We start from the raw sequence: 25,324 nt of genomic DNA, 5'->3' as shown, positions 1-25,324 counted from the left end.
ACACACACCCCCCACATTTTCTTTATCCACTCATTGGTTGATGGACGTTGGGTTGTTTCCATATTTTTGCAGTTGTGAGTTGTGCTGCTATGTGTGTGCAAGTATCTTTTTCATATAATTTTTTTTTTCCCTCTGGGTAGATACCTAGCAGTGGGATTGCTGGATCAAATGGGAGATCTACTTTTAGTTCTTTACGGAATTTCCACACTGTTTTCCATAGTGGTTCTAGTTTACATTCCCACTAACAGTGGAGAAGTGTTCCCTTTTTACCACATTCTTTTTGTTTGTTTGTTTGTTTGTTTTTTGAGACAGGACCCTACTCTGTTGCCCAGGTTGGTGTGTGGGTGTGCATGGTGTGATCTTGGCTCACTGCAACCTCTGCCTCTGGGTTCAAGCAATCCTCCCACCTCAGCCTCCTGAGTAGCTGCGACTGCAAGCACACACCATCACGACCCGCTAAGTTTTGTAATTTTTGGTAGAGACGGAGTTTCACCATGTTGGCCAGACTGGCCCTCGAATGCCTGACCTCAAGTGATCCACCTGCCTCAGCATCCCAAAGTGCTGGGATAACAGGTGTGAGCTACTGTACCTGGCCTATTATTTATTATAGATATAGTTTTGTTTTTCTTTTAAAAAAAGGAATGTTTCCCTAGTCTTTTTGCCTGTACCTGATTCTGCAGAAAACATTTTTAGCCACTTGCATTTATTATTTCTAAATCAATTAGCACTATTTTTATATAAATAATTTTCAAAAATGTACTTATTTGTTCATGTGTTTAAATTGCATAATGAATTTAAATACAAAAAAAGTTTGCATCTGAGTATCAGCTATGCCCAGGAACTATCTTTGGTACTGGAGATATAGCAGTGACCACTACTGAAAACATTCCTGATCTCAAGTAGAACACACTTAGTACAACTAGCTGGTAGCATAAGAAAATCACAGGCACAGTGAAGAAGAGAATAGTTGGAAAGAGTGGAAATACTGGAGAGATTTTATGATATTTTGAAACTTTCTGAGATAATTTTAGTGTGTCCTTTCCATATATAACATATGATTGTTGTTTGTTTTTTTTTTCTTAGTCAGATCTTAAAATGTTTTTCTTCTAGGCCGGGCACGGTGGCTCACGCCTGTAATCCCAGCACTTCGGGAGGCCGAGGCGGGTGGATCATGAGGTCAGGAGTTTTAGACCAGCCTGGCCAACATGGTGAAACCCGTCTCTACTAAAAATACAATAATTAGCCGGGTGTGGTGGTGGGCGCTTATCATCCCAACTACTCATGAGGCTGAGGCAGGAGAATCGCTTGAAACCAAGAGACGGAGGTTGCAATGAGCCGAGATCGTGCTATTTCGTGCCATTGCACTCCAGCCTGGGCGACAAGAGCAAGATTCCATCTCACAAAAAAAAAAAAAAAAAAAAGTCTAATACTTGAATTTACTCCATTTATATATATTGGTATAACAAACATTTTGGAGCCTACATCTTATATTTCATGTTATATTTGTATTGTAATTCTTTTTTATTATATGGTCTGTTCCGTTCTTCCTTTTTCTGTTCTCCCTTTCTGGGAAGACTTTGGTATCTCTTATTTTTCCTTTTTTTCCTAAGTGAATGGCAAGTAGTGTTCCCACAGGTTCAGGAGCAGTGGAGTAGAATCTAAGAAACTGAGATGAAAGTACATGAACCATGCAGGTTCAGAAATTGACAATGCAACTTAGGGTGTAGAGAGATATTTACAACGCTATTAACTTTTTATGTGGATTCTTTGCTTTATGTTAAAGTCTTTATTCTTTTAAATTGCCTTCACAGATAATTTAAGCCTGTGGCTCTGGTCTGTGGATCCTCTTTCATCATAATGCTGAAACATCATTTGTGTTTTTCACTGATGGTACTGAAAGCAATGATGGATAAAACTGATAATGCCTCACCATGAGTCAAGGCAGTGGCACCAAACTGTAATAGTAAATGTAATAATAGTCATATGTTTTTTACTTTAGTAAGAACCAAGCACTTTAGTTAAAAAAAAAAAAAAAGGTTATACTTATGGATGCCATTGATGAAGCTATAAAAACTATTAATTTTATGAAATCTTTACCCTGAGCATACATCTTTCTAAAATCCTTTTTATGAAATGTGAATATTTCAAAGATACTCTACAGTACATACTGAAGAAGGAAGAGTGTCTCCAGGGGAAGTGCTTGTTGTTTGAATTGCTGGCTACACTAGCTAACTAGCTCCTTTTTTTTGTGAAATAACCACTTTTACTAAAAACAACAATCGACAGACACACATGATTATTCCATGTGAGTTTTAATATTTCCCATAAATGATCAACATGAGTCTGTCACTTCAATAAAAACAAATGACAGTATTGTTGCCAGTGATAAAATTCAAAGTTTCTTTCTTTTTTTTTTTTTTTTTGAGATGGAGTCACGCTCTGTTGCCCAGGCTGGAGTGCAATGTTGTGATCTCGGCTCACTGCAGCCTCTGCTTCCTGGGCTCAAGTGATTCTCCTTCAGCCTCCCGAGTAGCTGGGATTACAGGCGTGAGCCATAATGCCTGGCTAATTTTTGTATTTTTAGTAGAGACGGGGTTTCACCATGTTGGTCAGGCTGGTCTCGACCTCCTGACCTCAAGTGATCCACCCACCTTGGCCTCCCAGAGTGCTGGCATTATAGGCACGACCAATGGCTTTGAATGTTATAGAGTAAAAAAATTTCATGTTATGGTTTCAGATTTTACAGGGCAATTTAACATTAAGAAACTCATTCATTGAGCTTTGATATAGTATCAAAGAAAGATATCCATAGTTATATGAAAAGGTTATTAAATAAAATATATTTTTCCTTTTTCCAACTACGTATCTGGAGGAGGCTGAATTTTCTTCTTACAGGTAGTCCCCCATGCACAGTTTAATTACCCACGGCCAATAGTCATCTGAAGACAGCTGAGTGCACTACAGTAAGATATTTTGTGAGAGAGAGTCCACATTCTCATAGCTTTCATTACAGTATGTTGCTATAATTGTTCAATTGTATTATTACTTATAGTTGTTAATCTCTTACTGTACCTAACTTAAAAATTAAACTTTATCATAGGTATGTGTGTATAGGAAAAAAGCAAAGTCTACTTTATATAGGGTTCTGTACTATCTGTGGTTTCAGGAATCCACAGGGGATCTTGGGATGCATCCCCTGCAGATAAGAGAGGGCTACTGCTCTGTAACAGATCCAGTGCAGAAGCAGACGTGAGAGCCCAGCTGTCTTCCTTTAAGTCAGGCCGAAGAGATTTACAGTAATGTCATGTGGTGCCACTTTCACTGATTTTTATTATTCATGAAAATGATATTTATGTTAACAAGTAAAGAGTATATTGTCATTTTAAAATACATATAAAATTAGGCTGGGCACAGTGGCTTACACTGTAATCCCAGCACTTTGGGAAGCAGAGGTAGGAGGATTGCTTGAGGCCAGGAGTTCAAGACTAGCCCGGGCAACAGAGACCTCATCTCTACAAAAAGTAGACAAAATTAGACCTCATCTCTTCAAAAAATAGACAAGATTAGCCAGGCGTGGTGGTGCGTGCCTATAGTACCAACTACTCGGAAGGCTGAGGTGGGAGGATCCTCTTGAACCCAGGAGGTTGAGGCTGCAGTGAGCCGAGATCATACCACTGCACTCTAGCCTGGTCAACACAGCAAGACTCTGATTCTGTGTCTTCAGTAAATAAATAACAAATTTTCTCAGGGTTTTCTTTTCTTTTCTTTTCTTTTTTTTTTTTTTTTTGAGACAATTTTCAGTCTTGTTGCCCAGGCTGGAGTGCAGTGGCGCGATATCGGCTCACTGCAACCTCCGCCTCCCAGTCTCAAGCAATTCTCCTGCCTCAGCCTTCTGAGTAGGTGGGATTACAGGCACACGCCACCATGCCTGGCTAATTTTTTTTTGTATTTTTAGTAGAGACGGAGTTCACCATGTTGGCCAGGCTGGTCTCAAACTCCTGACCTCAGGTGATCCGCCTTGGTCTCCCAGAATGGGATTACAGACATGAGCCACCATGCCTGGTATCTCAGTTTTATTTTCTAGTAGAGTACATTTCAATAGACACAACCCACATAAACAATGCTGCTTCTTGTCTTCCAATAATTTTTAAGAGAATAAAGGGGTTCTGAGACCAGAATGTTTGAGAACCACTGATGTAAGCAGTAGAATGACAGGTAGGACAGTTTGATGTAGAGAAAGAATGTGAGCTTTGCAAATAAATAGCCAGGTTTAGATTCTGGATCTGTTGTTTCTAGTAGCAAATTTTAACTTTTTTGGGCAAATTCCAATCTCTCTAATAACCAGTTTCCTCATTTTATAAAATGGGGTTAATAAAGCTGTTTTATTTATTGAAGGTTAAGTAGTTGTTTGATCTTTTTAATTTTTTCATTATGTGTTATGATGACTGACAGACATGACTACCTCAAGTCATTTCTTTAAGAAGAGGTTGAAATTATTTGAAGAAGTTATCCTTTACCCATATGGATAAAGTATTTAAATGTGTAAAGCTTTTTCCCTTGAAACTTTATATACATTTTCACGTATATGTGTAAACTTAAAATTTTACAATTAGAAAAGCAGTAAAACTAATTCAGAACATTTACTTAGGCATGAGACAGATGGTAATCCTATAAAAAGATGGCATGTATTTTTGGATGTGCAAACAGAAAAACAGATACTCTTAAAAATTTTAGAGTAATCTTTGCCTAGAATATGAAGGGAAGAGAGAAAAGACCATATGGCCTAATAGAACTTTTACAGTTTGTAATGTCTAGGATTGCATTTTGTTTCTTTAATATTAGTATTGATTAATAGCTTACAAATATGGATTGGTAGTTGAAAAAGGAGTAATTTTCAAGTAGGTAATTGCCAGGTACTTTTACCGTGGTTGCTAGTCTCTCGTGTTTTGGGGTATGGGCGTGATCGTGGGAAGCAGGACTATTTGAATCTCACATTTAGTAGGGTTAATCAGTTACTGATTCTAGCAGTTATAATATTTCATTATGCTTGGGTAGAAGACATGCTACTAAGACACTGAGTTCACCTAATATACAACTTCATTTACTATTCAAAAGTAACTGGTGCTTCAAATATTTTGGTTTTTATTTTTTACAACTTACTCCGAAACGTAGTACATGACAGTAGACTTTTAAAAATTGGTTCTTCCTTTTGGGGACATGGTATTACTGATCCCCTGATAGGTTCTCTGATCTGAATGGTTTTTAGTAAGAATGATTCCATCTGCAGACCACCCAAATCTTACCTGTAACTAAAAGGAGACAATCGTCAGGTTCTCTCTGTCCTGTCAATTCCCACCTTGTATACCATTATATTACAGAAGGATTGATACTACAATTTATCTGTTCATACATCTGTCTCTCCTACTGGGTTGGGCGACCATCAGTTATTTATTAATCTGTGTATTGCCACACAGGGCTAAACCAAGCTGACCCAGCGGAGGCCAAGTAGGGGCTTAGTAAATGCAGAGTGAATTCATGAATGGGATCAAAGCTAGAGCCCTAGTCTTGTGCCAAGAAACTGAGTGGTGCTAAACTGCTGGTTTGGGAGGCTAGAATCTTGTTCTGGGCTTTATTAGCATTTCGCTGAAGTCAAGCGAGTCATCTTGTCAAGGCATACTCTGATGGTTGCAGAGAAGGCAGAACATGGCCTTGGAGGAAAGAAAACATTCCACACGATTTAAACACAAGGCCTTTGCAAAGCAGTGTTAGGATCACTTAACGTGGTTTATGGAACCAAGAGTTTTTCCTGTGAAATGACTTTCAGAAAGCCTTTACAGAATTGAAATCCTGTCATTTCAGTGTAGAACAATGTACAAAAAAAGTTTAGAAAATATATTTCTGGATATAGAAGTAAAAATTTGCCATGGGAAATTGCAAAAAAAGAAGAGTAAGAAAGAATAATTCTGGAAATATGTTTCATAATCTTCCAAATAGATCAAAGCTAGACACATGGGCGTACTTAAGAGATGAAGCTTTGCAGCCCACATGCGTTGGGCATCTTCCTCCTCTGTGCATTGGGAACTTGAAGGTGAATGATTCTTGTTCTGAAGGAGCTCTCGAGTATAGAAGAACATCTCTAGATAATGAAATTCTTTTTGTTTATTTTGACACATGCTTAAATATTTAAAATATGCATAAGTTGTTGAGTTGACTAGGCTTGTTACTGCAGTTCTAGGGAACGCCTTTACTGTCGTCCTGGGACATGGGCGGGCAGCAGAGAAGCAACCGGGGTCAGTGCTGAAGGAGTGGACTCCGCTAGAGCCCAGCTGGGAAGGACGTGAACACTGGCCCACACGTTAGAGATTATACCAAAAAGCAAGGTGCCAAAAGAAATAAAGGTAGATACAGGCTTGTTCTTTATAAACATCATGAAATATTTGCCAAATGCTCATGTGTAGTAGGCAGTGATCTGCTCTGCTGGGTGCAATAGAAATCCCGGTCCTAACAGAGTTGACATTAAGAAAAGATTGGGCCAGGCGCAGTGGCTCACACCTGTAATCCCAGCACTTTGGGAGGCCGAGGCGGGCGGATCACAAGGTCAGGAGATTGAGACCATCCTGGCGAACACGGTGAAACCCCGTCTCTACTAAAAATACAAAAAACTAGCCGGGCGAGGTGGCGGGCGCCTGTAGTCCCAGCTACTCGGGAGACTGAGGCAGGAGAATGGCGTAAACCCGGCAGGCGGAGCTTGCAGTGAGCTGAGATCTGGCCACTGCACTCCAGCCTGGGTGACAGAGCGAGACTCCGTCTCAAAAGAAAAAAAAAAAGAAAGACCGGGGTATTGTTGTTCAGAAGCTAAAGGATTAAAACTGACTAAAATAAAACTTTTGTGGAAATATTTTTTAATATGACTCTTCTTTTTATTTTTTAGAAAATGTCTCCAAAGGTTAAATGAAGCAGGAAAAATACATAGATGCAGCCTTGCAGCCTCTCCAGATGTTTGGGGATAATATTCCAGATAGAAATTTTGATCCCTTGGATTAGGTAACTAGTCATAATGAAGAAAATTAGTCTTAAAACCTTACGGAAATCTTTTAACTTGAATAAAAGTAAAGAAGAAACTGATTTCATGGTAGTACAACAACCATCGCTAGCCAGTGACTTTGGAAAAGATGATTCCTTGTTTGGTAGCTGCTATAGTAAAGATATGGCCAGCTGCGATATCAACGGTGAAGAGGAAAAAGGCGGAAAAAACAGATCGAAAAGCGAGAGCCTGATGGGTACGCTCAAAAGGCGGCTTTCTGCAAAACAGAAGCCAAAAGGCAAGGCGGGCACGCCCTCTGGGAGCTCTGCCGACGAGGACACCTTCTCCTCCTCCTCAGCACCCATCGTCTTTAAAGACGTGAGAGCCCAGAGGCCGATAAGGTCCACCTCGCTCCGCAGCCATCACTACAGCCCCACGCCGTGGCCTCTGCGGCCCACGAACTCCGAGGAGACCTGCATCAAGATGGAGGTGAGAGTCAAGGCCTTGGTTCACTCTTCCAGCCCGAGTCCAGCCCTGAACGGCGTGCGGAAGGATTTCCACGACCTCCAGAACGAGACCGCTTGCCAAGAGCAAGCCAATTCACTGAAGAGCTCGGCTTCTCATAACGGAGACCTGCATCTCCACCTGGATGAACATGTGCCTGTCGTTATTGGACTTATGCCTCAGGACTACATTCAGTATACTGTGCCTTTAGATGAGGGGATGTATCCTTTGGAAGGATCGCGGAGCTATTGTCTGGACAGCTCTTCTCCCATGGAAGTCTCTGCGGTTCCTCCTCCAGGGGGAGGGCGCGCTTTCCCCGAAGATGAGAGTCAGGTAGACCAGGACCTGGTTGTCGCCCCAGAGATCTTCGTGGATCAGTCCGTGAACGGCTTGTTGATTGGCACCACGGGAGTCATGTTGCAGAGCCCGAGAGCGGGTCACGATGATGTCCCTCCACTCTCACCATTGCTACCTCCAATGCAGAATAATCAAATCCAAAGGAACTTCAGTGGACTCACTGGCACAGAAGCCCACGTGGCTGAAAGTATGCGCTGTCATTTGAATTTTGATCCGAACTCTGCTCCTGGGGTTGCAAGAGTGTACGACTCAGTGCAAAGTAGTGGTCCCATGGTCGTGACAAGCCTTACAGAGGAGCTGAAAAAACTTGCAAAACAAGGATGGTACTGGGGACCCATCACACGTTGGGAGGCAGAAGGGAAGCTAGCAAACGTGCCAGATGGTTCTTTTCTTGTTCGGGACAGTTCTGACGACCGTTATCTTTTAAGCTTGAGCTTTCGCTCTCATGGTAAAACACTTCACACTAGAATTGAGCACTCAAACGGTAGGTTTAGCTTTTATGAACAGCCCGATGTGGAAGGACATACGTCCATAGTTGATCTAATTGAGCATTCAATCAGGGACTCTGAAAATGGAGCTTTTTGTTATTCAAGGTCTCGGCTGCCTGGATCTGCAACTTACCCCGTCAGACTGACCAACCCAGTGTCCCGGTTCATGCAGGTGCGCTCGTTGCAGTACCTGTGTCGTTTTGTTATACGTCAGTACACCAGAATAGACTTAATTCAGAAACTGCCTTTGCCAAACAAAATGAAGGATTATTTACAGGAGAAGCACTACTGAAAGATGAGAACCCTGCATCTTGCACTTTGGGAATAAGAACAAAAGATTGAAATACAGTTTACAGACTTTCATTGCCATCAAAATATTTTGCTGCCATTACTATTTCAGTTTTATGTGTAAAAGAGTCATCAGTTTGTTTAGGGGTTGGGAAATGTCAGCAAGGTGTCTTGGGTTTATTTTGGTTCTTTAAAAAGGGAAGTCTTGAGGTTTTAGAGGTGTGAATTATCTTTCATCAATGTGCAGAATAATCACAATGTGAATTATCAAATTCTCCTAATGCCCCTCCCCCCAGTCCTTTGCTGCTATCCACTGTGATTTTTATGCATTAAAAGCACATTTCATGTGTATTCAACCCTAAGTAAAGCTGAATGAAACTTACAGAATGGAAATTGCTATGTCTTTTTAAATGGCCCATTTTCAAAAGATAGTGTTGAATAAACATACCTGTGTGATAAAACACAGAATTTACTATACACTGAAGATGAGTTTTTAATCTCTTTAAAAAGATTTATTTAGAATCGTGAATTGACATAATCTTGGGTAATGGAACGGAGATCTGCAACTTATCTTTTAACAACACTTTTTTCTAAATTATTTCTAAGGTTATGCTAATTCTTTTGGTTGTGAAAAGTTGAATTTTTCTGTTGCCTTCATTTTCATCTTATAGTTTGTCTATTTTAATAAATGGCCTTACATTAAAAAATTGTAAAGAAATGTATACCACCGATTTAGAAATTGTTGCCTTTTCTGTAATTGAACTCGGGTACAAATTGGCGCATAACATGAAAACCTATGGAACTAGAATTATTATTAAAGAAATATTAGATGATCATAGCTTCCTGTGATAGCATTTTTTTGTGTGTTACCTATACTTTTGGTAAAATGTTTTATCTGTGATTTCTTTAGCTTAGTCAGCATTTTCTTGGGTGAACTTGATTGTCAACTAATTTTCATAAATGAACTGGATTCTCTTGCAACATTAATGTTTATAAAAAGTTTTAAATTGATTTGAATAGAAAGAAAACATTGTTTTAAAGTTGGACTTATATTTTTCTTCTATGTAGTTACTATAAAAGTGTGCTGGATTTGACCAATCCTTACCCCCACTATAAAGAGAACCCTTGATGACTTTAGTTTAAAAATCGTGGAAATTATTTAAACCATATTAGATAATGATGTGGAAGTCATATTGTCTTTCATGTATACTGCCATTTAAAAATAGGTTTTTAAAATTTAGCTAAGTCTTAAGTAATTTGCCATTGCTAATTTATCTCCTTGAGTCGGTTGTTGGGGAGGGATGTTATATTCAATAATTTTTAGCTATTTTGAAATGCAGAGTGTTTATTCATTTCACAGTTCTGCAATGGATGTAGTATTTTGGGATTACCCTGTCCAGAAAATTTTCAGCTACACACCTTTAAAGGAAAAGGTTTCTATTTCAGATGAAACTTGTAATTTGGGATGGTTCTTCCTTTGTCACTTAAAGGAAGAGATAGGAAAAGTCTCTTACCCACTTTAAACATGAGGGTAAAGGTTTAGGTCAAACTTACTGGCTTTGTCATTCAAACATATCTGAATCCTCACTTTTTTCTCTTTATTTTTTAGGGTCAGAACTGAGATATTACCAAGAAAAGGCACAATACCATAATATTATGGTCTTATGGTATTTTGACTTAAAGGGGAAAAGGTACTTAATTTTGGTGGGATGTTGATTGTACCTTGTTACAAAGACTCATTTTCTCATATGTTTTCTCCTAATAAGATGGAATATGGAGTATACTGTAATAATATAATTTAAGTGTTCATTATAAGCTATTTGGATTAAGAACTATTACAGAGTTGTAAGCTTGTTATCAAATTAATGCAAGACATTTAAACTATTTTTTTGCAAAACTATTTATTTTTAAAACAACTTAAAGTATATCTAGGGTGAGTTAAAAGTCCCTGTGCATCTATATTAGATGGCAGGTTTTGTCACAGAGTCACTGTGTATTAATAATAAATGTTGAAATGGCTTCTCCGTGTCTCCAGAAGCATTTACATGTCCTCCTTGTGAGATCATGGTGCACAGAGGTCTTTGGACTGCCCTGAACCCGTCTTATGTGGACATAACCTATTCCCTGCGTTTTCTTATCATGTCATGTGTTTAAGATCTGCCCGCTTAGTGTCAAGATTATTCAGATTTTCATCTAAATGTTTTTAAAATTGTATTTTGTGTTTTAGTGGAGGACAGTCTTGATACTGTTCTAATTCAGAAAGCCAAATTTTGATGCGCTTTTATATGTTCATAATACATACTTTAGTATGCCGTATTCTAATCTAGTTTGAAATTGTCAGATTCTGATAGTATAATGATAAAGTCAAACTATTTGCCAAAAAGTTAAATTTACAAGCAGAAAGATGTTTTGCGATATTTTCTACTTTTGTGTAGAAAAATAACCATTTGGGGTAGGCAGCACAACAATGTGAAAGATTGGCTTTATATGATAGTAACACAGTCCGGTTAAAAGTGGAAACAGGGAAAAGAGAGAGAGAAAACTCATCATTTAGTTTGGTCTAGACACAATTCGGTTAAATTTTAGGATTCGATTGGCAGTTAACATATATGACATGGACACAGCCTATGAGTGCTTTTTAAATATGTGCTTCTAAAAATCTGAGCTCAAGGCAAGAAAAAACAGGAAAGCTGTATCCATTTGCCATAATAGATGAATCAGAGTTGTTTTCTATTAAATATTTCATCACAAAATATGATGGAGGCCAGAAGCTATTTTTAGGCTTACTATAACACTATTATGCATTTTTATAAATAATAAGAAGGCTATAGAAAGTACTTGAAAAATATCTAATTCTTTCTCTTTCTGTCTGAGGAAAACTCTTTCTACTTGGTGCAATAATCTGAAAATTTAGAAGGTCAAAATATGTCACAGGAAATGATCATAGAACTAAAAATAGTTTTTAAGGAAACCAGCTACACGGGGCAACCATCTTGCTGTTGAAGAAAATAAAATTCCAAAAGGCTAAATCATTGGCATAAAGGAAACAAAACCCAAAGTATACGTTGTAATTTTTGAGCCAGTATTATTGAAACAGGATACAAGTTACTAAAATCTAACATAGGTTAATGCAATGTCTCTGCTAGTGCTACAGGTCTAAAATAATCCTTGTAACAATGCTTTCAGAAATGCCCATTTTAACTACTGTACATTTCACATTGTATATGGGAGATATTGCTTTACGAATGAATCAGAATAATACATTTTAATTTAAATCCTAATTGCTTTTCATCCAATATGAAGTCTTAATTTCAAAATGAACTCACTACCAGCAATAGGCAGTTCTCTTGAATAATAAGGAACAATAGCCAGTTCCGTGAATAACTTTAAAATTCTAAAAGTGTTAGTACACTAGCAATCACAAATTTGGTTTCTTTGAATACTTTTTTAATCCTGTAAAGAAGGTTTTTTATAAACATTCTTTTTATTAATCAGTCATAACATGGCAAAGTGTGTAGTTGCTGTTTCTGAAAAGTGATCCAAACTCTACATCCAGAGATTATGAAAAATTCTTATAGAATTTTGTAATAAGTATATACATGTTGGGTTAAAGAAATTTCATAGTTGTTGGAGTGCCATGAAATTAATACTTGCAATTCAAATTGCGGTAGTTTACACTTTTTCTGTATGTTTCAAATCAGGTGTGTACCATTTGTACTGAGAACACCACAGAATGAATTATCCAAAGTCCATTGATTTTAATACGTGTTTTGGTTTGTAAACAAATTATAGTAATTTCTTGCACATTTTTGGAAATTAATTGTATAAGAATTTATGTATCTGCTTCTAGATACAGTGTGTAAATAAAAAATTTCGTTCACAAGACCTGCCTTGTAGTCTACTTAATACCCTGAGAGGTGCCTGATTTTAATTAGTATGGGGTTAACTGGATAACTTCTGGGTGTCCCAGGAACTGCACAGGGGCTGGAGGGTGAGAACCAGCAAATTTTAGTAAAAATGGGAAAGCAGAATCATGTCCCTAATGGAAGATGTCAGCTAGTGGTGCTAATCTCCGAAAGCCTTCCACGTGAAGGCTGGAGCTAGTGAAGAACTTGTACTAAGCAAGAAGACTAAATTAAAACTGACACAGTAATGAAATCTCACTGAGAGAAGCCTAGGCTAAATGATACAATGTTTGGGTTGTGGCATATTAAAAAGCATGTCACTATTAATATTTCATTGAAATAGAACCAGGTCATTAAAGTTCATATAGGGGTCATTTAGAAATTTTTTCATAGATAAGAAAGAGTTCTCCTTATATCCACTGTATTGTATTGTATCAGAGTTCTTAACCATGGGATTAAACACCCACTTTATTTTGTTTGAATACTTCGTAGACAGATTCTTTTTTTAAAAAACCATGGCTAATTCAAAGATGAATTTTCGACTGATCTTGTTTGGAATGTATCACAAATTTTCACTTGAGTGAAACCCAATTTGGATTCAGTGGAATACACATAGCGCGGTCTCTAACCCCATTTTCCAGAGCTGGTGTCGGTTGACAGCATTGATGTTAACGTTATACTTTGCTGATGATGGTGCTAACGAAAGACTATCGTGGGATCAAGAATTGTGCAAAAGAACAGACTTCACAAATGTACACCGTCACCAGGTAAACAAACTTTGAACTGTTTTAGAAAATGAGTGTTTCATGTTCATCTGCCTCTTCTCTAGGGTTATTCATTTAATAAGATAGAGGAACAGGGAAGTTTGTTGAGGCCAAGCTGCATTCCTTGTAGGTGCTTGTCCTGAAAGGCCACCTGTGAGGAGGGCGAGGGTGAGAGCAGGCGGACGCTCTCAGAAGATGAAAGACCTGCTGCTAGGCTGCCAGATAACACAGAAAATACTGTGTCTGCGTCAGAACTTCCATAATAACATTTTGTTTGTTATAGCCAATTTTTTTTACTACCACCTCTAAATTTTTCCTTTTTTTTTTTTTTTTAAGCCTCACAGATTTTACTTATGCTTTTCCTAGGCTTTCAACTTTCTGGATCAAAAATAGTTTAATGTTATTTCTGTTGAATTTAGCTTTCATGTCTGCTGTTTTGGCCTAGTGGCTTTTCTTCTTTCAGATCTTCAGCTTCGTTTACAATTCATTGGTTGTTTTTTTTTTTAAATGGTTGTTTAATTCTTTTAACTTTTGTTGTATTTCAGTTTCTAGTTTTGGGGTTACCTAACCTTTTGAATCCTCTTTTTAGCAAAACGTGACTCTTGTCTTCCTTCGTGTATGGCTTGTTTTGTTGATGGATTTACAGCTGCTTTGACCCTTGCGGCTCTAGCCAGGCTCCCCCTCATGTTGGAATTTTCCAGAACAGTTTTCCTAGACCTTCCCCTGTCAGACTTTACAGTTCCATAGGGTCTTTGTGTTCCTTTATGGAAAGGGCAGATTGGATGGAGTAGAAGTATCAGTTTATGACATAATTCAGTCCTAGTAGGAAGATCAGTCATAAACCCCAGGAAACAACCAATGGATCTGAGAGTGAAAAGTACCTTTTGCTTGTTAAGATTTGATTACAGGCCGGGCGCGGTGGCTCACGCCTGTCATCCCAGCACTTTGGGAGGCTGAGACGGGCGGATCACGAGGTCAGGAGATCGAGACCATCCTGGCTAACACGGTGAAACCCCGTCTCTACTAAAAATACAAAAACTAGCCGGGCTTGGTGGCGGCGCCTGTGGTCCCAGCCACTCGGGAGGCTGAGGCTGGAGAATGGCGGGAACCCGGGAGGCGGAGCTTGCAGTGAGCTGAGATCCGGCCACTGCACTCCAGCCTGGGCGACAGAGCGAGACTCCGTCTCCAAAAAAAAAAAAAAAGGTTTGATTACAGAAGTCAAATCCAGAGACCCCAGGAGTGTCCCAGGCCTGACGCTGGCAAAGAACCAATAATAGTGAATATCTGGGCGGGCATTCATCTCGGGGCACAGCTGAGTTTTGTAGCCAGAGTCCTAGAACGCTTTCGTACCAGCCTATATTCTTCCCTCCTCAATACCAGGCAGGCAGTCTCACCACCACTTTTGGAGGAGTCATAGGAGGGAAAGGCTCCCTTACATAGAGCCAAGCAGAGCTGGCTAGATCAAGGTTTATAAATAGGGCCAACTGTCTTGCCTAGAGAGAATTGTGGGCTGTCAAATCTTGTCCTTGGTTAACTTTGGCTTACAAACAGGGTAAATATTAAATTGAGCAGGGCATGGTGGCTCACGCCTGTAATCCCAGCACTTTGGGAGGCTGAGGTGGGCAAATCACAAGGTTAGGAGTTCGAGACCAGCCTGAGCAACATGATGAAACCCCATCTCTACTAAAAATACAAAAACTAGCCAGGCATGATGGCATGCACCTGTAATCCCAGCTACTCAGGAGGCTGAGGCAGGAGAATCACTTGAACCCAAGAGGCAGACGTTGCAGTGAGCTGAGACTGCACCACTGCACTCCAACCTGGGCAAAAGAGCGAGACTCCATCTCAAAAAAAATATATATATATACATTGAAAAGGAAGAATTCCCTTTGTAATCATAAGCAATGGATTTCCCCACACCAAGAAAGCCCTAGGAGGCACAGATACGGATATAAGGGTTTTTCCGGATCTCTCACTTGGTTTCATGGGTCTAAAATGGTGGCATCCAGGGACAGTAGGATTTAATTACACTAGGTCACAAGGTGAATATACAGGTGTCACTGGGTATCTGCATGGGATTGGTTCTAGGACCACCCTCTATCCTCCCCGCTCTCCTCCACCACCTGTGGATACCAAAATCTACCAATGTTCAAGCCCCTGAAAAGGCCTCTAGCTCTGTGGATTCAAACCAGCAGATACAGAGGGTCAAGAGTAACAAATGCTTTGCCTTCCCCAAAGTAAGAGATAAGTATGAACAGTAATGGCTGCCTGTGGGCATAATAGTGGCTTGAGTAATCCAATGACTTAGCCACCGAAGCAGAGTCAATAAAAATTATTGCATTTATTCATCTGTCTTTATTTCAATCTTTCCCATCCCACCCAACCAGACAATCAATACTCATTCTCCAAAGGTAATTCAAGCCTTATCTCACAATGTCTTCTCTCATTATCCCAAATCAAATTGATTAACCTCTTCTCCTTGAAACTCTCCTAAGCCTTAGAAAGAAAAAAGGAAGGGAGAAGATACAACCTGTTTCACTGTTGAAAATGAAGACGAATATGTTCAATGATCCTTATAAGGGTGTATGTCCTTACATGACATTTTAATTTTAAAGATGACAGAATGGCACATGACACTGTTCAGTTTTTTCTTTTTCACACCCCATCAAAACCTTCAGCTTTTACACAGAATTGTTGCTATGCTTCATTCATACTTCTCCAAATTTTCTAATGGAGACTCTTAAGCTATCACGTAATTCTGAATCAACAAAGCTTATGCAAAAGGGATGAGCTAGCAATGTAACAGCCACTCAGTGCATCAGCTTTTTGGTCATTTTGTTAAATAAGATTTTAGAGTTTCCCTGTGGGTATGAGATTATGAAATCTTCCAGTTGAAGCTATCAGTGTAGTAATAAGAAATACCTTTCTTACATGTTACTCAAAACTGGCAGATTTGTGAGATAATGATTGTCTCAGCTTTAGGTGTCCGCATTTGAAAAACTTGGATGTGGTGCTCTAGGATTCCTGCAGGTAGGGAGCTGGATAAGGTGACTTTTTAAAGTCTTTCCAACTTGAAATTTCTAATAAGGTTTCTAAGACAAAACCTAAATAGAGAAAAAGAATAAAAGATTTGGAGAAAAAAAAAAAGCTAAAAGGAAAAAAAAAAAACTTGTAACATAGTTGCAATAGGCTGAGTCCACAATGAGCCCATCAGTTTGGTATGCCCATTTCATTTAAGTTCCTGGGATAAGATCCTTGGAGTCAAGATGTAACCAGGAAGTGCATGGAGCACTTCTCTGTTTAAATGCACCATTGACTTGTTGCCCATGACACCATCAAGAGTGTTCCTACAGACCCAGTCAGACAGCTTGGTCAGGCACAGCCCAAAATGGGCCACCCATTGACTCAGAAGCTGTTTTTCAGCCTTGAGTTCAAATTGTTTCCAGGTTTAGTCAGGGTTGAGGGGCCCTGGTTTTAAAGGGTAAAGCCAAGGTGCTCAAACAGTGTAGCAGGGAAACAGCAGTCCCAAGATGAATCCCAGACCCCTTTGACAATCCAGTGAATTTTGTCCCTTTCAAGCTCACTTTACTATTCAAATGAACTGAATGTTTAGGTCCTTCCAAAATTCAGAAGATGAAATCCTAATCCCCAAAGTGATGGTATTCGGAAATGGGGCCTTTGAGAAGTAATCAGTTCATGAGGGCTTTGCTTTCATGAATGGGATTAGCACCCTTATGAAAGAGGCCCCTGAGAGCTCATTGGCCCCTGGAGAAGGTGCTATCTATGAAGCAAGAAGTGGGTCCTCAATGGACACCAGATTTGCTGATGCCTTGATCTTGGACTTCCCAGCCTCCAGAACCATTAGAAAGAAATTTCTGTTGTTTATAAGCTACCCAATGTATGGCATTGGGTTACAGCAGCCCAAACAAGATACAAATCTTTACTTACTCCCACACCCCAAAATAGAAATACATGTAAAATTGTGCCTATAAAATAAACTACACTTCTCAAAGGTGAGTAAGGCTACTATTACTTATTGGAAAAACAAAATAATATGGTAGATCAGTCTTTGATACCATTTTGGCTTATGTTTACTATTTCAATAGATGTTGAAAGTGATAACTAACAAATGAAATCATAGACACTACACTTTGCCTGGCGATGATGGGTGTGGTGTACACTGCTAGTTGCTGAGGCAACATCATGTCTCTATTTCATCCTCATTAAGAAAATTTTAATTTTTACAGGAATGGCAGTGTGCCCAGTGAAAAAACTACAGTTACCAGACTCTCTTGCAGCTAAAGGTGGTTGTGAGACGTAGTTTAGGCAAGATATACATTTATTGGGGTTCTGGAAATGTTCCACTTCCTGCTATAGCCACTTATCCTCCCTTCTTCATCTTTCTTCTTCTTCTCCTGGCTTGCTAATGTAACTCTCAGATGCTCAGCAGTTACACATGCAGGATGGAAAAGCCGAAAGGTCAAATGAGCTGGCCCTGGAGCAGTTGCACTGGGCCCTGAAATGAATACTTTCCTACTGTTTGCAAGACAAATAAACCTCTTATTTGTTTAAGCAGTGTCAAAGTTTCTGTTACTCTCAGTTAAATCAATCCCAACTAGAGAGTGCAGATTGAGAAACATCAAAATTTTCCAAAATTCTATGGGTTTTATTCATATCAAGTTGTCTTCTTTATTTTCAGATGAAGGAGAGCTTTAGAAAGATGTGTTTGTTGTTTGCATGCTTCATTGCAACAGCCCTGCCACACTAGGAGGAAGACAGGTTTGGGTCCTGTCTTGGTGATAAAGGTAAAACTAAAGGACAATCAGACCTTATCAAACTTCTCTTCTGAGGTAAGCTGTTGAATACAATATTTTGTTGAACATAATAAAAACAGAGAAATGTCAACGATAATGATACCAGAATGCATCCTGTATTTCTATTAATGAGGAAACTATTCTGGAATTAATACATAGAATTGATCGTATGGCATATTGCCTATTTGCAATGTCATCCCATGCCATTCTCTATTTACAGAAAAAAAAAACTTCTATGTAAAAGCAAGGAAAATGAGAGAAACAATAATTTAAAAGGGGGATCTAATTTCAGATGATGAATGCCAACTATCAATGAACCTATACCGACTGTGTTTTTGACAAAACTAATAGTCCAAGCACCTAGAACTGTTACCCCTTTAATTGTTGATCCCTCATTTTTTAAATCACAAATATGAGTGGCTACGTGCCTTCTTCACAGGGTCGTGGTGAGAAGCAAATTGAAGCCAGTGCCATTTTTTCCACCTCATTTCCTTGGGTTGCACAATTTTGTGGGAATTTTCTGGGAAAACTTCAAAGCAGTTTAAATAGATCTGTCCCAACCATGCAATTACAGGAGCTGATGACCTTTCAGAAACAGTGACAAAGTTCAGAATCCCATTCTTCCATCCTAGATGGGTAACATCAACTTTCCTGATGGTGAGTTTGTCAGAGTCCATTCCCAAGAGTGGGGTGGCGGGGTCAGGGGGGACTGTTGACAGGCAATGATTTCTGTGGAGTAGAAGAGAGCAAAAGAGAAAAAGAATGTGTTAGTTGTGACAGACACTTCGGTTAATTGTTCTTCATCCACTTTTCCTTGCCGGCCTCTCAATGTAGATGCTGAAAAAGCAAGATACTCATTTTTCCAGCCACCCGTGCAGAGCCAGAGAGCCCATGACATTCAATAGATGTAAGGTTGAGAAAGACTTTCATTCCTGAATGAAAGGAGACAGGCCTGGGAGAAGAGTTTTCTCTTGCCATCTTTGTGATCTCTCCACTTCTGACGTGAACAGGGTCAAGTAAAGACTTGCTGTCTGGAAGTGTGGCAATGACTGGGTGGCCGTGAGTCATCACACTTAAAGACAAAAACTAAACATGCTGCAGTTGTTGGAGTGGAAGGAAAGAAAGAGCATGGGACCCCATGACCAGTCTGGGAAAATCTATCTCTGAACATCTTATTAAGTACACATTGAATGTCCTTTCTTAGCAAGTAGGTTGTTCCTCCCAGCTCTAGTATCCCTCAGTCTTGAAGAACATACACTGACACAGACGAGTGGGATGCACAAAATCATAGGGGTTCAAGAAAGGTAACCCCAAAGAAACTCAAGAACAATACAACTCTAAAAGTTAAATCATGAATAACCAGTCTCAGACTTAGCATGTTAGTTCTCGGAAATATTTACCTGGCAGAGATAAGAACCCACTGGGACAATTTCAGGGTTCTTCAGCCACTGAATCAATTTTAAATCAATGCCAGATGCCTCTGGGAGAAATTTGGCATATCTTCTTCATTGAGAAGGGATACAATAAGCACAGCTATAAAAATCAAGGAAACCATGAGAATGGTTTCTTATATTAATACAGCAAACATATTCCTGAAGGGATTGATAATTTCATTTTGTTTTTAATAATAATCTTTGCAATATCCTGGTGGGGAGATGGAGAGATAAAGGATGATTACTACCACGTTAGAGGGGAAAAGATAGAAAGAACATGACATGAAATGATTACCTGTAAGCCATAGTTAAAATGTAGCCCCATGTAGACAGCCAGTAAGACAGCAGAGGGAAGATTCCAGATAGCTTAAGTTGTACTCTGGCCTCTGTCCCTCAGGCACTCTCTCTAATGACTCAGCAGGTCCCAATGAGTCACTCAGTGCCTTGCACCTCCCAGAAACTAGGCTAGGATATAAAGAGAACGCAGATTAAAAAGGAAAACCAAACTAACTCATTCAAACCATTGTAATTAAGGCCACCTAGTCACTTTTTGACTCTTAAACCTTTAGAATAAAAAGCAGCCAAGGAGAAAAAAAAAATAAGGAAATCACCAGTATAAAGAAATATACAAGAATACTTAAATGTCAGCAATATTGTCAAACAACTTCTACAAAGTAAGCAAAAATGGAGTAACTAGAAGTAACAGAGGTGAGAGAAATATAAATATGTTAAGTGTTGAGAGTTAACTAGGGTTGTCAGCAAATAAAACTTTTTGCTTATTAATAAGGCATGCTATAACTCTTTCAAAATAACATAAGTGGCTTGAAATAAAGTCTATATAAGCCACATGGCCTTTAAAATATAAATATAAAACACAGCCTGAGTGGAAACCCTTGCCTAGCCACATACTAGCAGTGCCATTTAGCTTCTCCCTGCCTTAACTTTACTGATTAAGTTTATTGCGGTAGTAATAACAGCTCCAACCTCAGAGGGCTCTCACTTAAGAGTTACTTTATCTAAAATTTCTGAAACAGCACCTGGCCCAGAGTGAATACTATGCAAGCGTTTATTATTACAAGAATTGAATAATGTAATTAACAGGTATTTTAAAACATATTCATATATATATTTAATATAAACATTTGGAAGATGTAAAGAACTGATCATATCTTAGGACTTTAAGAATATCTCAGGCCGAGTGTGGTGGCTCACGCCTGTAATCCCAGCACTTTGGGAGGCCAAGGCGGGCAGATCACCTGAGGTCGGGAGTTCAAGACCAGCCTGTCTAACATGGAGAAACCCAGTATCTACTAAAAATACAAAAAAATTAGCTGGGCATGGTGGCGCATGCCTGTAATCCCAGCTACTCGGGAGACTGAGGCAGGAGAATTGCTTGAACCTGGGAGGCAGAGGTTGCAGTGAGCCGAGATTGCACCATTGCACTCCAGCCTGGGCAACGAGAGAAATTCTGTCTCAAAAAGAAAGAATATCTCAGCAGATTCTAAAAATTACAAAATATGAAACCCACATTGTCTGACTACATTACAATAAGTAACCAATAATTATTTTGTTAACGGTAACATTTAAACACTCCCTCTTTGCCTCAACCCACCACCACTGAATAAGGCATGTTGTTTTATAGGGGTGAGAAGTTGGTTGTAGGTGGTGGCATTTTTCCTACCATGGAATCATGAGAAATTTCCCCTTTTTCTTTGTTAAACGAGATAGCTGGTCTTGAAGTCCTTGAGTTCTGGATATCCCTGACCTAGAGGAAAGCTCATTTTGTTTTATGAGGCACATTAGGGGAAAAAAGTTTTGTTCTGGGGGTGCGAAAACAAAGTGGCCCTTCCTGGGGAGATAGTTGGATTTTATGACACCAAGAGTTGGGAGTGTCTTCAGGTACAGGACCTTGGTTGGGGACTGGCTCCTGTCATCCAACACAGAACCAAACACCATGGCTTTTGGAGCTCAGCCAAGATCCCCAAGGCCATATTTGATGTTAAGGGTGTGAAAGCCATGATCAGAACCTGTCTTCTAATAAAATTATATTGTAGGCATCTATTGTTACAAAGTAAACTATCCCAAAACTTTAAATTGTTGACTTAGAACAATTTATTACAGCTCCTGATTTCGTGGGTTTGGAATTTGGGTAGGGATCAGCTGGGTGGTTCTTCTATCCTAAGAAGGGTTGGCAGCACTCAGTGTTTTTCAGCTGACAGATGGGCTGGGCTGGAGGGCTCTAAGATAGTTTCCTACACAGGAAGGCTTTGTGCATGTGTCTGTTCAAAGATGGCTGAAGAATCCGCTTAGCAGGGTTGGTTGATCAGGGCACCTACGTGTGGCTTGTGCAGCATGACGATCTCAGTGCAACCAGACGTTGTAGATGGTGGCTCAGGACTCCAAGAGTGAATGAGACAGAGCACCATGGTCTTTTATAACCCACACCAGAAGTCCTCTACTGTCACAGGTACTATTTACTGGTCAACTCAGTCACAGGCCAGCCCAGATAAAAGGGAAGGGTTCATAACCCCCTTAGTAGTAGGGAGGCCAAAAACTTTGCAGCCACAACTTTAAACCACCACAGCTATGTCAGTATAAGCTTAGGGGAACATCAAAATGAACTGGGAATCAGGGTCCTTTCTCCCATTTCGTGGACTGCATAAGCCACCAGAATTCATGTGTAAATGTACCTAATGGAAGAGAAGCCAGAAGGAGGCTGATGGTTTTAATTAAATATTTTTAATCACATCAAGAAAACATCCATAAATTCTTAGATTACTAAAGTTTTAAAATTGTTACATATTGAAAACAAATGTATTCATGTAAAAAGTACCACAGAATTTAAAATATCTCTTCTTTACTGTACCTCAACAGATTTTTGTTGGCTGCTGTGGCAAATATCACACACTTAGTGGCTTCAAATAACACAGATGTATCATCTGACAGGCTGGAGATGGTAAGTCCAGCATAGGTCTCATTGAGCTTAAATCTACGTGTTCTAGGGGCTGGGTTCCTTCCTAGAGACTCTTGCGGAGAATCTGTTTACTTGCTCATTTAGGTTGCTGGCAGAATTTAGTTACTTGAGGTTGTAGAACTGAGATCCTCATTTCCCCATTCCTAAGTTCCAAAGGCCATCCACATTCTTTGGCTCAGGGCCTCTCCTTCATCTTCAAAGCCAGCAATGGCAGGTCCAACTCTTGTCAGGCTTTGCATCTTTCTCCCTCTTCCTGACTTCAGCCAGAAAAGATAACCTGCTGTGAAAGATTCAGGTGATTAGATTGTCTGCATTTAGATAAATTCAGGATAATCTCCCCATCTCAAGATCCTTAACTTAATCACATCTGCAAAGTTCCTTTTGTTACAAAAGGCAATATACTCACAGTTTCTGGGGATTAAGATGTGGATATCTTTGGGGGCCATTATTCTGTCTATCACACTCAAAGTTCCCCATCTGATTTCTAAAATCTTTTTGCTCTATTACTAGTGTATACTACTGTTTCTGGATTTTCTTGTTTAGGTTAGACCTTAGCATTAGGGCATTAACTGTTGACTTACTTTCATAAATATAATGCTGTAATTCTTTTATATACCCACACACTCACACACATACATATTGTTTCTTTCCTCATTCTCCCAAACGTGTTATATCCCAATTTTTGGAGGTATTCAAATTATTATAAGCCAATAAATATTTTTATAACTAAAACATATATTGTGCTATGATTATTTTTTCCTGTATAACTTTTCTTGTACAACTGCAGTCTCATTATTCGTCACATTTTTTTCATTCACTTAATTTTCTATGTGTTGGTCATCTTTGAAGTTTTCCTCAGAATTGGAAATTATTTCTCAATACATTGGAACACAACAGATAATCTATCCACTTTTCTTTCTTCTTGAAACATCCCTACTTGCCCTCATGCTTTTTCCCTTGAACTTGGATGGATTGCTCTCTAGTCTACTATAGCTGCTAACCTTAAGATATCCTTAAGCTACGTTTAATGTCACTCCCAGTGATACTACTGAGTTATCTTATTATCACTCCCAGGATTCCCTTCATATTTCTTCTCTGTTGGGGATCACCTGTCTCTGGGTTTACTCCCTCTTTTTGTTGGAGGACATCCTCCAATAGCTCCCTGAGAAAAAGTACATGATTGTTTTTTCTTTTTTAGTTTGAATGCCTTAAAATCTCTTTATTCCACTCATTTGTATGTCTATTTGTTTACTGGTTAGGTTCTGTGTAGTATTCTGGGTTGGAAATCTGTCTCCCTCTGTCTCCAAAACAAAGCTGAGATTTGTGGGGGTATGGTGTGGCCAGTGGCCTACATGGCATCTTATAGCAATGGAATGACAGAGAAGGATACTTGTGAAGAGAGAATTAACCAGAATGATGTCTCCCCAAGCACATTCTCAGGAAGATCACTTTTAGAAGAGAATAGACATGGTACTTGAGGATCTGGGAACTAATTCTTTTAAACTATCCATACCTGCTTACTGAAGAGAAGTTTACATGTACTTAACCTCTAGACTTTCATGTACTTACCCCAGTTTGCATACTGCTATTCTAAAATATCAGATCTTCCTGGAAATGTGGGAACCAACAGGTAGAGAGACATAAATACCAGGCTGCCTCTCTTCTTTACTTATCTCCCAAAACCAGAGACAAAGAGCTTTAGCTATTTCTTTCTTCTGTTTCACATCCTTTTTCCACCCTATAGAACACCAGTAAAAGTGGTTTGGTGGCCTCTTTGTGATTTTAATGTTCAGTAACCTAAATTTCTCTAGATTATAGAATCCGGAATACTCAAATATGGCCATCAGTGATGACAATTGTCCTTTATTATTTTTCATTTTAAAATTTATATTAGAGGTCGGGTGCAGTAGCTCATGCCTATAATCCCAGTACTTTGGGAGGCCGAGGCAGAAGGTTCACTTGAGCCCAGGAGTTCGAGACCAGCCTGGGCAATATGGCCAGACCCCAACTTCATAAAAAAATATAAAAAATAGCCAGGTTTGATGGTACATGCCTGTAGTCCCAGCTGCTTGGGAGGCTGAGATGGGAGGACTGCTTGAGCCTGGGAGGTTGAGGCTACAGTGAGCCAGATCACACCATTGCATTCCAGCCTGGGTGACAAAGCGAGACCTTGTCTCAAAAAAAAAAAAAAAAAAAATATATTAGAAACTTGCATGGTTCCCTTTGGAAGATATGAATTTAAGATATATATGCATTTTAGATTTTTAAAAAGACATCTTTTTTTTTTTTTTTTTTTTTTTTTGAGACAGTTTTGCTCTTGTCACCCAACCTGGAGTACAATGGCACAATCTCAGTTCACTGCAACCTCTGCCTCCCGGGTTCAAGCAATTCGGCCTCAGCCTCCCAAGTAGCTGGGATTACAGGCATGTGCCACCATGCCTGGCTACTTTTTGTATTTTTAGTAGAGACAGAGTTTCGCCATGTTGGTCAGGCTGGTCTTGAACTCCTGACCTCAGGTGATCCATCCGCCTCGGCCTCCCAAAGTGCTGGGATTACAGGCGTGAACGACCACACCCAGCCAAAAGACATCATTTTTAAGGATTCAAGTTAAGAAGGAAAAGAAAGACTTCAAGAATTTTCTAATCACCTGTATATTGTGAGCAATTTTGGCATATGTGCCTGCTAACATCATACTAAAAATTATGATTAATTTTAGAAACATTTTAAAGGAAGTCATCAAGTCCTAGAGACTAGGTATTATGGCAGTCTTATA

The 25,324-nt window shown here is 39.3% G+C and overlaps 2 protein-coding genes and 2 long non-coding RNA genes across 4 annotated transcripts in view; 3 read left to right on the top strand and 1 right to left on the bottom strand.

Annotated features, from left to right (window-relative positions):
* Positions 1–6,364, top strand: part of LOC141409031 (uncharacterized) — a 34,789-nt gene extending 28,425 nt beyond the window's left edge. The window contains exons 4-5 of the mRNA XM_074022513.1: positions 480–573; positions 6,230–6,364. The gene's annotated coding sequence lies outside the window, so the exon portion shown is untranslated. The remainder of the gene's footprint in view (positions 1–479; positions 574–6,229) is intronic.
* SOCS6 (suppressor of cytokine signaling 6) overlaps positions 1–12,544 on the top strand; it is a 40,348-nt gene extending 27,804 nt beyond the window's left edge. Inside the window, exon 2 of the mRNA XM_065533645.2 lies at positions 6,932–12,544. Within this exon, the coding sequence (XP_065389717.1) occupies positions 7,058–8,665 (1,608 nt within the window). The 5' untranslated portion in view covers positions 6,932–7,057 and the 3' untranslated portion in view covers positions 8,666–12,544. The remainder of the gene's footprint in view (positions 1–6,931) is intronic.
* Positions 12,545–13,206: 662 nt separating this feature from the next.
* LOC141409040 (uncharacterized) lies at positions 13,207–23,283 on the top strand. Its single transcript, XR_012427197.1, has 4 exons — positions 13,207–13,333; positions 18,030–18,180; positions 18,719–18,801; positions 22,452–23,283. It is a non-coding gene; the product is annotated as an uncharacterized lncRNA (long non-coding RNA).
* LOC107128057 (uncharacterized) lies at positions 15,668–20,840 on the bottom strand. The gene is made up of 2 exons (XR_001486634.4): positions 19,873–20,840; positions 15,668–18,873 (listed from the first exon to the last, which is right to left on the bottom strand). It is a non-coding gene; the product is annotated as an uncharacterized lncRNA (long non-coding RNA).
* Positions 23,284–25,324: the final 2,041 nt, after the last annotated feature.

Source organism: Macaca fascicularis, chromosome 18 (genome assembly GCF_037993035.2).
Source record: "Macaca fascicularis isolate 582-1 chromosome 18, T2T-MFA8v1.1".
NCBI lineage: Eukaryota > Metazoa > Chordata > Mammalia > Primates > Cercopithecidae > Macaca > Macaca fascicularis.
The sequence above is the reverse complement of the archived record's forward strand: the minus strand, read 5'-3'. Positions and strand labels throughout refer to the sequence as shown.